General features: G+C 37.9%; 1 protein-coding gene across 1 annotated transcript; it reads right to left on the bottom strand.

The window, feature by feature from the left end:
• Positions 1-6,043: 6,043 nt before the first annotated feature.
• LOC124276149 (coiled-coil domain-containing protein 146-like) lies at positions 6,044-15,582 on the bottom strand (the record flags this gene model as incomplete). Its single annotated transcript, XM_046711818.1, has 12 exons — positions 6,044-6,351; positions 7,471-7,719; positions 7,878-8,015; positions 8,604-8,732; positions 9,180-9,343; positions 9,753-9,817; positions 10,060-10,284; positions 10,455-10,619; positions 10,882-11,015; positions 11,296-11,421; positions 13,764-13,817; positions 15,477-15,582. Coding segments are annotated over 12 exons (1,759 nt in total), but the record flags the coding sequence as incomplete, so codon positions are not given.
• Positions 15,583-16,060: the final 478 nt, after the last annotated feature.

Raw genomic sequence — 16,060 nt, 5'->3', positions numbered from 1 at the left:
TAGTGTACCTATGTAGCCTTGAAGAGGGGGTAGCCAGTGACTTGTATTACTTGCTTAGATGGCGGAATGGTTAAGGAAGACGAAAATGTTATTTCTAACCCGTATTTTCAAGTATTTCCATCCCAAAAAATGCCCTGCGCTCCCAAATGTGCCGTCCATATTTCAAGCTATTTCTATAGTGACGCTTTGCATAGAGAACCCCCATGATGTAGTGTACCTATGTAGCCTTGAAGAGGGGGTAGTTAGTGACTTGTATTACTTGATTAGATGGCGGAATGGTTGAGGAAGACAATAATGTTATTTCCAACCCGTATTTTCAAGTATTTCCATTCAAAAATGCCCCGCTCCCAAATGTGCCGTCCATATTTCAAGCTATTTCTATAGTGACGCTTTGCATAGAGAATCCCCCATGATGTAGTGTACCTATGTAGCCTTGAAGAGGGGGTAGCCAGTGACTTGTATTACTTGATTAGATGGCGGAATGGTTGGGGAAGACAATAATGTTATTTCCAACCCGTATTTTCAAGTATTTCCATCCAAAAATGCCCCGCTCCCAAATGTGCCGTCCATATTTCAAGCTATTTCTATAGTGACGCTTTGCATAGAGAATCCCCATGATGTAGGGTACCTATGTAGCCTTGAAGAGGGGGTAGCCAGTGACTTGTATTACTTGATTAGATGGCGGAATGGTTGAAGAAGACAATAATGTTATTTCCAACCCGTATTTTCAAGTATTTCCATTCAAAAAATGCCCCGCTCCCCAATGTGCCGTCCATATTTCAAGCTATTTCTATAGTGACGCTTTGCATAGAGAATCCCCCATGATGTAGGGTACCTATGTAGCCTTGAAGAGGGGGTAGCCAGTGACTTGTATTACTTGATTAGATGGCGGAATGGTTAAGGAAGACGAAAATGTTATTTCCAACCCGTATTTTCAAGTATTTCCATTCAAAAAATGCCCCGCTCCCCAATGTGCCGTCCATATTTCAAGCTATTTCTATAGTGACGCTTTGCATAGAGAATCCCCCATGGTGTAGGGTACCTATGTAGCCTTGAAGAGGGGGTAGCCAGTGACTTGTATTACTTTATTAGATGGCCAAATGGTTGAAGAAGACAATAATGTTATTTCCAACCCGTATTTTCAAGTATTTCCATCCAAAAAATGCCCCGCTCCCAAATGTGCCGTCCATATTTCAAGCTATTTCTATAGTGACGCTTTGCATAGAGAACCCCCCATGGTGTTGGGTACCTATGTAGCCTTGAAGAGGGGGTAGTTAGTGACTTGTATTACTTGCGTAGATGGCGGAATGGTTAAGGAAGACGAAAATGTTATTTCCAACCCGTATTTTCAAGTATTTTCATCCCAAAAATGCCCCGCTCCCAAATGTGCCGTCCATATTTCAAGCTATTTCTATAGTGACGCTTTGCACAGAGAACCCCCTGATGTAGATAGGGAGTAGGGATTGATTCTTTTTACTTTTTCAGAATAGAAAAATGATGAAAAGTAGCTACTCTTAATCTGTAAATTAGAAGAACAAGGGTGATCAAGAAGGTTTTGGGAAGTATATTTGAACTGAGAACTACTGCCAGTACCAGCTCCACTTACTTGCGAACACACACATGTACACACATCGTGTATTATTGTACTAATTTGTTCTTTCAGCAATCATTAGTTAAGTATGTATTTGTTACCTTTCTAAACTGCTTAGCTAACACGTTTATAGCTCGCCTAATTTCTGTGTGTCGCACTGAATATAGTGCCGTGCAGCAGCATCTGGAGTTCATTTGGAGATGAGGTTTCAGATTACAGATGTGGTGTCATCAGTAGGCTTTAAGGTGTTGACGGGACAGGGCGTATGGTTACTATCAGAAGCACTGCGCACGTAGGCGTCGCGGTAAGGGATAGCCGGGAAGGGGGAGTTAGGGGGGTGAATGTTAGAATTATTAATCTCATAAAACAATAGTGTTGTGTTGTATCAGTCCAGTATAACTGCCGCTTGTTTTTAAATTGTGGAAACCATTGGTCATCCAAACATAATATTTCCACTGTCACTATAGAACACTGATTTTTAACAGAAGAAATTATAACTCACGTGTAAATTGCTTATTGAGAATATAGTAGAGCAATAAAGTAAATCCGAGAACTCAAAAGCAAACACACATATGATACTGACAAACTGTAAAGTGAAGGAATTGTACTTACATATAATTGGAGAGATGGTATTATTTACATTAGAACCAAAATATAAGAATAAGCAGGTGAGATGTACCAGGATATATTGGCAAAAAGATGTAACATGAGAACAGATATTTATAAACAAACAAAAAATATTATGAACAAACAAAAAAATAATATAACCTTAGGAATGCTAACAATATTATTCTAGGTTAAGACTTTCATATGATTCCTTTTTCCATAAACTGTAAGAATGTGGAATAATATTTCCACCGAAAGAAATCGACCTTCATTACAAAGTTTCAAGTCGTACTTAAAGTGCGAGCAACCTGTAGATCCATCATATTACTCGTTTGGTGTTAGAAAATTAAATATTATACACACAAAGTTGAGATATATGACTAGTCAGCTAAATTATGATCTGTATCGTTTCAACATGGCAGATTCTGCTTCTTGTTACTGTGGCAATACTTGTGAAAATGTACATCACTTCCTATTAGAAGAATGAATGAATACGTTTTTAAAGGTGTGCAAACCTTTATTTATCAATCAAAACGTTTTGTGTGATCACATGAGTTGTATCCCTTCCTTTACTTAACTTTCCTATCTCTTCTCTCTATTTTTCCCTAATATGTATAGAATTGAAAATGTATGTATGTAAATATTAGAGAGCGGGTATTTTAAGTTGGATTACTTGTCCCCAATCCCTTTCACATTTGTGAATAAAATATGTTTAAATCAAATCAACAGATATAATATATGTGAATAAGTATAATAATAAGATTAACATGGAGTTCTATACTTTGGGAAGAACCTGTGCAAGTCTAGGTCTCTCGACCCTAGTCTATATAAGATAACGGACAGTCTCGCCGCAACACAGCTGTTTCTGAAGTGGTGTCTAAACAATAACACTGCGATGTGTGTCAGGTCACTGGCTCTTCTGAGTGGCACATGTGCCGTTCATTGCATGAGCCTTCCCTATATGTATAGTTATCAGCACTACAAAATGAGTGGATTTTTAAAATATTTTTCGTTCCTTTGCGTTTAGATATTCCTTGAGGTTAAATTTAGGTTTGGATAATATAAGTTCATTTAGGTTTGGATATAAGTTCCTTTACTATGGTTAATGATGATACTGTACTATTGACACTATGAAAAATATGGGGCGTTGTGATACTATTTTCCATATACATTATCAATACAGTGATTTGGGGGAAACTCTTTATACAAAACGTAGTATGAACGCGCATGTGTATATGGCTTGTATGCCTAACATTGTAAAATACAAAAATGTAAGTGTTTTATCGATTTAATCCACAAACACGATGCAAACGCGACGCACTTCTCCGAAAAATAGAACACGCGGAAGGGATGTAGCAGTGAACTATAACAGAGACGCATATTGATACGACGTCATAAACGAATGCGTCCACATAAGTACATAGTCTATCTGAAGGTAAAGGTTGTTTGATTGAGCCTTTGTGGCCAGTATTGTGTGTTGATTCTCTTCCGTATCTGAAGGTTAACAGAGCATGTTTGTGAGCCTTCATCTGGTCCTCACTGATGCCTGTTGATACTCTTCATCAGCTGAAGCTGTGAAGGGCCGCTAGATATTCTTGAACTCTGTTTTCGGTGTATATGAAGCTGCTATATACATGATGCTGTTATGCGGTGCCTTCATAAAAGGCTGATAATTTTTATTACCCGAAACGATGTTAAGCCATGCTAACAACCACATTATCAACAAGTTCGGTGCATTGGGGAATTTAGGGAACGTTGATGTGAATGTTTGTTTTGCAGGTAGCGTATAAAATGTTTAATATCGTTTTTAAGATTATAACACTTATATAACCACATCCATGCATGTGTGTAGCAGCTTGTACAAGTCGGGACTAATGACTGTTGTATATTCCTTGTCCTCCGAGATACACCCAACTTGCTGCAGTTTAACACGGATAATCCAGACAGCCGCTGTATTAAATACAAACAGGTCTCCTTCTTATCTATTCATATAGCGCCGCGATGAATGGTTAATATTGGTTAACTGGTGTAGACTTTCTATATGGAAGTACAAAACCGAAGTAGCAAATTCATAGAAACTAGCAGTGTTGAAGTGGAGGAGTGTCCATTTGGGATAATCTCTGAATCCACATCTAAATCTTCTTATTCAGGTGTGTCATTGGTCTGTCAGCATCATACTCCTGCTCATGGGCTGGACAAAACTTCAATGTGTTTTGCCATTCCTTCCTGAAGTATTTGAAATACTGTTTAAAGCAGGGTTAAACCCAACACTCATTCACTTTCAGAGGAGAAAACACACAGACACACTTACATATTCCACAGTATTTATTTACAATAGTAACATCAATTAATATTTAAATCAGATGTTCCGGACACTTACCATATTTTTAAACATTACCAGTATGTATCAATGACTTCCGCAGTGGACATACCTACCATTTGTTTTCTTCTGACATTTTTGTTTTTAATAGACTTGTTGTGGCAGTAAAAGAGATGTACACAGCAAGAGGAAAAAAATACTTCATACTGTAATATCACAATCATTATCAAGTGACATCATGAAGCTTTGTGTTTAAATACAATCCAAAGTAATTCAACTTCTCAACAACACTCTGATAATTTTGCTTCAGCAAAATAGATAAATAAAAATATGTCGGTGTCAATACTGATTTGCTTTGTTTCCAAAATAAATTAATAATAATACAATCACAGACATGTACAACAGATAAATAAACTGTTTTGGTATTGAAGGGAAGGCAATGACATGGGAAATGCTGACAGGTTATAGGCACATGCACAGAGGGAAGGCTGAAATACACATGACATTGATGACAGTTGTACATTTCACTACTAGGTGTGTAAATATACAAGTCCAGACAGGCATGTATGAATGCTTAATACTGTGTGAAGATAAGGAATGTATTATAACAGGGACAAAAATAATTTTCTTCAAGCTATTAACGTGTATCAATAAACATTGATCTTGGGCAAATATGGCATGGGAAGTGGAGGACAGTGTATGTTATTTTGGCTTGTGAATGTTTCTTTAAGAGGAACCCTGGCTGAAGTCTGTAATGAATTTGAAAACAAAGTGTGGGGTCACATCACACAACAACTACTTCATGTCAAATTTATATTTCCTCAAGCAACAATAAAAATATGAAATCTTTTCAGTTACCCAGTATATGTGATAAAACATTTAATTTTTAGTGGTTGGATTGTGTCAAACGTCGATAGAGTTAGTCCTCATATCAAAGTGCCTTTTACAAATAGTACAAAACAAGCACACTCGTCAATATTTTGGCATCAAATGGTCAAAGTAAGACAATTTGACCTAGATTCTTGGCTCTTAAGAGTTAGGACTGATTTTGTGGTATGTGTGAAGAGACTTCAGTGTTATATCGCAGTGAGGTGAAACAAGTATTCTATGTATGTACAGAAACTCAAGCATACAGTTGTTTCTACTGAACCAGATATTATTAAAATATATAACTGCAAAACTTTGCAAGGGAAGTGACATACTGTAATATATTATGTCAGATGTGGACAAACAGTTCTGTTATATGAGTCGTTGAGAGTATATCACTTGCAACATGTCCTGCTATCCAATGTTAAGATATATATACAGTCCTGATTTTTGTGGCTGGTTTAAAAATTCCTCACTTCCATGACTTCATGGTAGGTTAATTTTTCTGACTTCATGGTAGGTTCATAAAAATGTGTCAGATATTTTCTTTTAAAAGATATGTGAAACTGATTTTGCTTAAACTGATAATTTATCAACTGTCTCATTACAAAATCAGATCATAACATTGATTCATTGCTTACCAAATACTTGTACTTGATAATACTTTAAAGCTATAAAATGCAACCCTCGACTTCACATTAGCTGCACATATTTCCAGCACCATACATTCCTCCATGCACACGATTCGAGAAAGTAAGAAGGCTTAGATTTCAATGGGTTTAGGCACAGGTTTTCTGATATGTCGCATAGTTGAGCCAGCTTCATTTGGTTTGAATGGAGCATGAGAGCCATATGGCCGTGGTATTGGCAGTTCGCTATCATCATCAGGAATGTAGGCGTTGGGTCGAGGTTCGGCAGTTGTGTACAATCCCCCAGCCAGCTTGTACTGTTCCTCCTCTTCTTCTGCCTGAGAACACACAAAAGATGATGGTTTAGTGTTTATTTCTCACAACAATCAGAATCAGTATCTTGAAGACTGTCTGGTTGGGGTTTGATTACATGACAGTCAGCATTATTAAAGATGTGTCATGCCAGCCTGGGTGCTGGTGTACAAAACAACATCAGTGCTAAGGTTGTCGTAAGTCGATGCTAAGTAATGGAAGTTACGATCACTTTAGTGTTGAGATCCCTTTGTACAGCACCCTGGAAATCATCTAGACCAACTGAGATAGCAATGTTTTTGTTGAGGGTTAAAATAGGTTACCAGTAACACATTTGTTGTCCATCTTTCTGAAGCAAGGGACTGAGAACTTCTGTTCCACCCTTACCAAACTAGGCTGGAATTACTAAGTTATATTTTGGCTGGCTTGAGGAGGTCAGTGCATAGTTTAATTATACTAGTGCTATGAAATCAACATCTGGTTCATAAACAACAAAGTGACTTCCTTGATTGGCATTCTGTATATATCACCCAAACTTACTTCTCATGTACCACTTGCTTGACAACGAGATTAGAATCTATGTCGAAACTTCGCATATATACAGAATAAAGACGTTGTATATCCATAAAATATTGTCCTCATTCAACAAAGTGACTGCAGTGCATATTTAGTTCAATTCAGAATTTGTAGAACATGTCTACAATTAGTTGGGAGATTATTTATTATTGAGCAGATGTCTTGACTTGGTATCCCCGAATTCATTTGAAGCAAATGCATGCGACAAAAGAGGTGGAATCTGACTGATCAGTAGGAAGGACATAGAAGGGGCATAACTCCAAATAGGCACTATGGTTACAATTCTTATCACATCTCTCAATGATCCTTTCCAATGCAAAATTAAGGAATGAATTTATGTTTGATAGATCAATTACACTTAACATCACTGATGTCGCCATGTATTGAACTGAAACCTTAATAAAACATCTCTATGTTAAGCACCCATAACAGAATATCACTCGATTGTCAATACACCCAAGATCACAAAATCTATGATGTTTAGTTTACAGACTTAATATTGCATATACAATAGTACAGTTCAATGACATAATATATTCCAGTGCCCAATGCCCCCAATAGCCACTCACAGCTCTGATATCATCCTTGTCCTGTATCCTCCTCATCTCATCTCTGACCATTCGCAGCCAATCTCTCTCTATTATCTCGGACGGTGGTTCTCCCTTCTCCATCCTCATGTAGCATTGCTCCAGCTCTGTCTCCTGGCCACGCAGCTGCTGCTGTAGCTTCATGGCATTGGCCTGGTTCATGGACAGCTCTGACACCAGTGCCATCATTTTCCGAGTTGTTTCCTTGATCCTGGCTTGCACATCATTAACCTGTACAGAGGACACACAATGAATGCTGCTGAACACTGCAGTCAGTAATAACACAAACTTAACAAGTGGTCGATAATGTCAACAACAACCGACTTTCTTCCAAGACCATTTAGTTCCTTAAATTTTCATGGAATAACAAGGAATGAAATAACACCAACCTTCTTGGCTAGATCTAGAGTGTCCTGTTTCCCGACCTCAGCTTTCCCTCGGATGCGGTCTGCTAGTCGGTTGACCTGTTCAAAGATCAAGTCTTTTTCCAGAAGCTGTTCTTCTTTCTCAGCTAATCTCATCTCAAGCTGAAAATATGAAGATAGGATGTAACATTAGAACCTATACGCCCCTAAACTGGGGAACACAGAATGATGACATGTCTTCAGAGGCAGAGGCAGGATTTTCAAACTAGTGATGCACTTGATATCCAACTATGTTATAGTTTGGAATGTTCCCCCACATCCCCATGTTGGATCCATCCATGCCATATCAGTAGAACACATGCATCATTCCTGGGAATCAGTTGTCTGAGAATCATAATAAAGATACATGGCTTTTCCAAGATTTTATTTAAGAAAAGCAAAAACAAAACCCCATTAGAACACTGATCTCCTTCCCAGTTTAGGCAGATGCAACATTCTAGATTGCATGCGTTTCAATCTCCCCATCCAGTCATGTGTCTGTATCTAAATGTGTGTAAAATTAACAGCAACATGGCCTTTCCCAAAACCCATTTCTAAAACTTCCCATCTCTTGACGGACAACAATAATAACACCAATTTCAATACGTTCTCCATAATAATTTCATTTTACAAAACCTTGTGAAGCCTTGAAATTATTCACTGAAACTATTCCATGAGCTGTCCATAATTTGGACTGCCTGCCACACTTACCTCCTCTACCTTAGTCTGTATCTCTGCCGGGGTTGGATCATGACCCTCCAGGTATCGGACTCGGGTCTCGTCATACGGATTTTCCAGGTCCTTCTCCAGCTCCAACATCCGGTCCTGACACTGCTGCAGCTGTAACATGAGACATCACTCTCTCTACATCATCACTGTCATAATAGCATGTCCTGGACACATAGAACTGTGTCCTTTTGTCACACACACCCTTCCCGTTTATAGTTAGGATACATTTGGGTGACACTCCTCCCTCCCCATCCCTCCCCACTGTGTCCCCATCCCCCCACTCATCTCTCATCCCCTTTCCCTATTATAAATGACCAGGGCTGTTGTATAATACAACCTAAGGGCTATGACTGTCCTGAAGTCCATGTTGAAGTATGGGAGTTAAAATCACTTAAGCACTAAGTTCGCTTGTACAACAGCACCCAGTACCCTAACAGTAGGTAGAACTTACATTATATACCGGTAGATACATAAAACACATCTTACAAAGTATGTTTCAAGAACTATTGAAAAATAACAGTTCAATTAGATCTAACATTTTGTAGAAGGTTTCCTCACCTGGATCTGCAGTGTGACCAGTTCCTGCTCAAATGCACGCTTATTTGGTTCCATTTTCCTCATGACCTCACGACCTCTTTTCTCCTCATTCAGCTGCATCTTGAGGAACCTGATCTCTTCCTCTCTTGCCTTCAGCTCCACCTCTCCATTACGAACCATCTGATCTGGAGACAAGGAACCAAATATGGCTTTTAGAATGCTGAGTTGAATTAATTATCCCCCTTGATGCACAGACATTTGTGTCTTGAAGCAATAGACAGTGGCGGATCCAGGGGTGTGTGTGTGTGTGTGTGTTCAGGGGGTTCGACCCCCCCCCTTTTGAAAATGACTTAAGACCACATTGAAGTTAATGTTTTGCATTGGCGGAGCAAAGGTGGGGTTCAGGGGGTCTGCTTATGATAGATAATGTATTTTCTTACCTACAGCATTTACCCAAACATAATGCACACTAGCTAAACTCAAAACCAGATCAACTGATCATCTCAGATTCTTCTGACCCCAACAAAGGGAAGTATTGAGAGTCCCCATGGAGGTAAAAAACTACAAACATAAGGTACAGTAAATGGTACTCACCTTGGATGTTAACCTTCTCATAGAAGATGCACACTTCTTCATTCCTTTCAATCAACTTAATGCCTCTGAAAAAGTAGAGAAGGCATGTCGGTTGCTATGGTGATGTGTCACATTCATAAACCTACCAACAGCAGGTCTTATCTACCAAGGTTCAACAAATCAGTTAACATTCATGAGCTATCACTGGTCAGGCAAAGTTGACATGGGTAAAACCTTGGTCAAAATAATTTTAATTGGGTTGTCCAGGGTTTTGAAATTGAATTCAACAGTGACACTGGTGAATGTGGTGAAACAACTCCCTCCCCACCTGTCGTTACGATGCTGCACTGCTCTCTCATATCTCTTCCTGAGTCGCACCATCTGCTCCTCGGCCTGGTTGATCATCAGGTTCAGTTTGGAGATGTCCATCTTCTGTTGCTCTTGCTTCTCTCTCATTGCCTCCTCTACACGCTGTTGCTTAGCAACCTCCTTCCGCATGCTGTCACGTAGTTCAAGGCTTGCGCGGTGCTTCAGGCGATGCTTCTGAAGTTGTCTAGTGAAAGCAAAGGTTTCATTAAGAAGTGTAACATATCTGTGTCGTACCAACTATAAGGGACATTATAAATAAAATTTCCTCTTGTTAATAATACAACCCAGGGAAAACAAATGAAAATTGGTGTCTGATGAACTGATGTCTGTCATCGACCATTGTTCTGCTCTTACCTGTCCTTCTGCATGACTGCTGTACGGAGGATCTCGATCTCATTCTGTAAGATCTTGATCTTCTCTTTCATCTCAGCTGCCTTCTGGGTGCTGGTCTGGATGAGGTTCACACACTTGTTACGCTCATTCTTGATGACGTCATACAGCTTGGCAAACTCCTTCAGTCTGAAGTAACATTTCAAAAGTTAAAACACTTAACAAACTTAGAAATGAACGATTCCACTATGACTGTGTGGAAGTCCAAGAAGTCATAGCCATAAAGGTGAGAATTTATGGATGTCAGACATTTCCCATGGTGTATGGTGCTGACAGTTTACGGAATATTATACCGCTTAATGCAACAGTCAGCAGATCCTAGCTGGTATAAGGGACACAACTGTGCATGTAAGACCCCTAGACCACCCTTGACAACAATGTATTCACTCACTTCTGCTGCATCTCCTGATGCTTCTTCTGGTGGTCCTGTATCTGCAGCTGTTTTGTTTTCAGGTCCTCTACAGCGCGATGGAAGCGCATTTCCGCCCTCATGAAGTCTCGTGCCTTCTGCTCTCTCTCATCAGCCTAGTAAACAAGCACAGAGTTTGTAAAACATCCAGATACTACATTCCAAGTGAACTTGTCTGTTTCAATAAAAGATTGGAGCAGGGACATTTTCCAATATATATCGTAAATAAAAACATTTCCAACAAGATCCTCAGATCAGCATGATTTACAGACAAACAGGGTTCAGACTAACTTTTTTTTCAGAAAGAAAATATTTGCTAGATCATTTGACACACAAATGATCTCTGACTATTCATGGAAATGTTCAGAGAGACAACCATCACTACTATATACTGACCTTGATAGCAGCGAGTCTGGTAAGCTCCACGACTTCTATGCGCAGATCGCTCTGCTCAAACAACAAGTTCTGCTCATCAGCTGCACTAGCCTCAAGCTTCACATGCTCCACAGCAGTCAGGGAGTTCTGTAAACAAACACATCAGGGTAGTCAATGGATTGTTGAAGCTTAACAGTAATTGTACAACCACAACACAAAAAGAGACAAATTTTAAGGACACACAAGGCCACTGTTCCAGGTCCCATTCTTGTATAGGTATTTTACGGAATTCTTGACTTGAAAAAAATATGCTTGCAAAATTGAACTAAACTATCTGAAATATAACTAACCCTTCACAAAGTTATCTAATCATAAACATTCTCCAATCAAGACAAAGAAACAAACAAGAAGACAAAGTCATCAATATCCCGACAATGGCAAAATAATCTTCATGAATATGTCTACTAGTTATGATTATGTCAAATGTTTTGGCATGTATATAGCAAAGTGGAAGGAGAGTATTGAACGGTTTATAAGTTCTGCTCCAGAAAGGAGCACTACCACCAAATTCAGTTAAAGTCAAACTTGTCAAGGAAATGCAAAAAATATATTTTTATTCAGAATTCCAAAACTACCAAAAGGCACCAGTACACCACCAGACCTATCTATGTGCCAAGTTTGGTGCAGAAATAGTGAACGGTTTTAAAGTTCTGCTCTGGAAAAGATCACTACCACCAAATTCAGTCAAAGTCAAACTTGTTGCCATGGAAATGCAAAAATATTTTATTCAGAATTCCAAAACTACCAACAGGCACCAGTACACCACCAGTAAACCACCAGACCTATCTATGTGCCAAGTTTGGAGCAGAAATAGTGAACGGTTTTAAAGTTCTGCTCTGGAAAAGAACACTACCACCAATTTCAGTAGAAGTCAAATTTGTTGCCATGGAAACACAAAAAATATTTATTCAGAAATCCAAAACTACCAAAAGCACCAGAAATATATAACGGTTTTAAAGTTCTGCTCCGGAAAAGATGAATGTGCATGGACGGACGAACGGATGGAGTCCATTTTAATACTCCGCAAAACGCGTTGCGGTGGATAAACATAGAAAATCTCTTTAAAAAAAAGTCCTTAGAATATGCAAGTTCATTAAACAATGCTCTTTGCTTTTTATCACCATAAACCTACAAAATGTACCAACGTTTCTTTAATATTGTAGGAAGGTACATTTCAGTGAGACTCTTCATTTGTCATGTGTTTATTCACATATATTTGTGTGACTGTCACTTAAACCATAAACTATACAGTGTAATTAGTATTAGTTTTAATATTAGCCTTAGTTATTAGTGTCAGTATTAATATTAGTACTTCAATAAATTATTAGTATATAGTGTATGTGAGTATATAGTATTATTAGTAGTAGTATTGGTATTAATATCAGCAATTGGTATTAATTTACATTATGGGTTTGAAGGATTTGTATCAAGAGGTGATACTACACTCTAAAGATTTTAACTTTGTTGTGCTTGGGTCAGTCACTACCCTATCAGTTCCTTTGTTTTAACCAGGTCAATTGTTCTGGTTGAGTGACTGACCCTACTGTTGTTCTTAGCTTTGCATGCTTTTTAACCCTCACTTGCACCTCAGTCACAGCACAGACAAGTCGGTGACAGCAAGTGGCACATTTGAAATACTTCTTTTACTGCCAAGGTACGTTTGTCTAATTAAATATATATTATGTATGTTCAATAAGGTAATTTGTTAGATATGTGAGAGATTTAGTAAATTGCAGAATCTCCGAGACAGATAATTATTTGAATATGTTTATGAAGCTTTCATCATGTGTGTGTGTGTGTGTGAGAGAGAGAGAGAGAGAGAGAGAGGAGAGAAGAGAGAAAGAGAGAGAGTATATTAGGATGTTTGGTATATTCTTTAGTGCTATGCCAGATCTGTCAATATGTGCTTAAAATAACATATGTTATATTTGAGATTTCACTTTCTTAGTAAAGTACAGAATATACAGGAGGACAATAATGTGACCTTCACCTAGAGGCCATACTTCTAGTATGTTGGCACATTATTAAGTAAATATATAAACAATTATCTATTGATTACCGATTTCACATCTTTATATCTTGACAACTGTAATTCATGTTGTTCTATCTAAATTGACAGCATTGTGTAGTAATGCCAGTATTATATTTAACATGCAATGATACTATATTTACCTTCTTCATATTATAAAGTATATGATGTATGTGTTATACATATTTGATTTGCATGTCAAATGAATTATCATGCTCTGGTTTTATTCATTATCTTATTCAATGGTACTACAGTGTATTTGAGGGTTTAAAAAGAAGAAAGATACATACAACTATAAGCACACTTATTCAGTCATCAATAAAAACCAAATCACACCTGTAGCCGTGTTGTCACCTGTATCAAAGATGAACACATAAATCTGCCACATCTGCCCACTGACCTGCTGAGCAAGAGCCCTCTTGGTTTGTTCCACCTCCTTCTGAAGATCTTCTCTCTTCACCAGAGAGCCATCATCTCAGGCAGTCCATCAACCTGAAACAGACATTTTCACAATGACAGCCCTTCACTCTTATGTATAAAACCCCATGTTATATGTAGCAATGTACTGGTACTACTGTCACAAAATTGCAACAGTTTTTCTGAAGCTGATGACAATTTGAAAGAATTTTCCCCATTTACAAGCAATCAACACTCTGTTTTCGTGCTTCTGTAAGCCTCCGTGGTATGAATAATCAAACATTATTGACTATGATTACTACATTAAGTCTGTTACCTGTGATTTGATCTTTTCATGGATAGACTTTGTGTGGTTGAGTGATTCATCAGCCAATGGAGTTGTAACTCAGCCTTCTTGAGGTTATGGAGATCTCGATCCTTCTCTCTCGACTCTTTATGGGAATGAACATCATGAAGGTTTTTCTTCTCCAGATGAACATGCCTCAAATTCAAGTCTAGTGTTGCCCTGTACACAAAAACAATCTCATGACATCTAGTATATGACATATTCTAGCACATTCTGCCAAGCAATATTTACTTTGTAGGTTCATACAACTGAACCTCCTTGATTATCCAGTGGATCACATCTCCGTCTAAATACCCTGGGTCCATTCTGTGTGATAACTTTGTCTTGATGTGATAACTTGCATTCACCTTTTTATCTGAACTTCCGTCTGAATTCCCCTAATGTCTAATTTGTGTATGAATTATACTGAAAAAGCTTAGTGTTGTGACATTTGAATCAGACTCAATCGAGATGGGAAGGATAATAATATGGATGAACACTTTATTGCTGTGAGAGCGACGTTTCGCTGTAGGTTCTAACACCAGTATCAAGCAAGTGTCTTGTATCTTATCACTTGCTCGATAACGGTGTTAGAACCTGTACCGAAACATCACTCTCACAGCAATAAAGAAGTTGTTCATCCATATTGTTATCCTTCCTTACTGTTCCAACTTTTAAATGCCTCTCAAAGAAGTCAAAATGAGACGGTGGTAGTTATTAGGTCCAGGGTATTTGTAATAACAGAATTGCATTATTCCACATAACTTAAATGTTGTTGCACACAATAGCGACATCATCAATGATGTTTTGTAAATGGAACTTAGAATCAAATTTCTTATAAACATTAAGGCTCATCTGAGAATTCATATATTTGATATTGATCAACACTTAGCATGAGTGAGTGCTACAATAGATCATGTTTTCATTTTGACACTTTCTCTCAAAGTCTATGCATTATCTTTTCACAAAAATGTCTCTGAAAAGTTTAGATAGGAAGTTTTATCAAAGGTTTGTACTCGACCACTCTTTCAATACATCTATAAACATTGTATATACAGGCAAGTACATCTGTTCAAATTTTCTGCTGCATATTTCTATCTGCAACACACTTTCAAAGAACATTGAATTTGGGTAATGGATGACCAAATTTGATACCTTTGAGTATGCTCGTGAAAATTAATCTCCTATCCCGTAATATGTGGTATTCATCAATCAAAAAAAAGCTCACACACATACACCCACCTGTCTCCCAACAACATTGCTTCAATGCCTCCTTTGGCATGCTCATAATCTTTCTGTAATAAATCCAGCTCTCTTTTCTCTCTCATTCAATATGGAGCTCTGTTCTTCCAATTCTGAGTCAAATTCTACTTTTTCATCTTCCAACTTCCTCCGCTTTGTTTCCAGGTGGATCTTGGATGCTTCATTTAGTTCATCATACTCTGATACTAAAGTCTTGAGTTTGTTGTCCATTTCACTGAAACACAAATATAGGTTTAATGATATGTCAATCTAATATAATGTACTGACATGCAAATCAAAGCATTATAAAATGTCTTTGTACCATTATCAATTTCTTTGTTAATGTTCTCCGTTCTCATGCTTTTGTATACAGTGGAATCTGTCTAATCCGGACTCTGTGTAATCCAGTTTTCTCCATAATCCGGACTACTCTGAGTCACGGAAAAATTGTACTTAATTTATCATTAAAGCTTGCTTTATAATCCGGACTCTCTCAATTATGGATTATTAGGACTAAAGTAACAGTCCCAACAATCAACTTGCTATGAGAACAATGCTTTGTATTTGTATGTAATTATGATCATGTTTTTATGTATTTATTTGAGATACATGTATTTATGCTCACTCACATGGAAGACAAATTCCCTCACGACACAGGCAATAAAGAATTATCTTATCTTAAAATAACATATTCTGGCATATCCTGTTTATAC

The sequence above is a fragment of the Haliotis rubra genome, unplaced genomic scaffold (assembly GCF_003918875.1).
Source record: "Haliotis rubra isolate DU_JTF1 unplaced genomic scaffold, ASM391887v1 Scf2062, whole genome shotgun sequence".
In the NCBI taxonomy this organism is placed as follows: Eukaryota; Metazoa; Mollusca; class Gastropoda; order Lepetellida; family Haliotidae; genus Haliotis; species Haliotis rubra.
The sequence above is the reverse complement of the archived record's forward strand: the minus strand, read 5'-3'. Positions and strand labels throughout refer to the sequence as shown.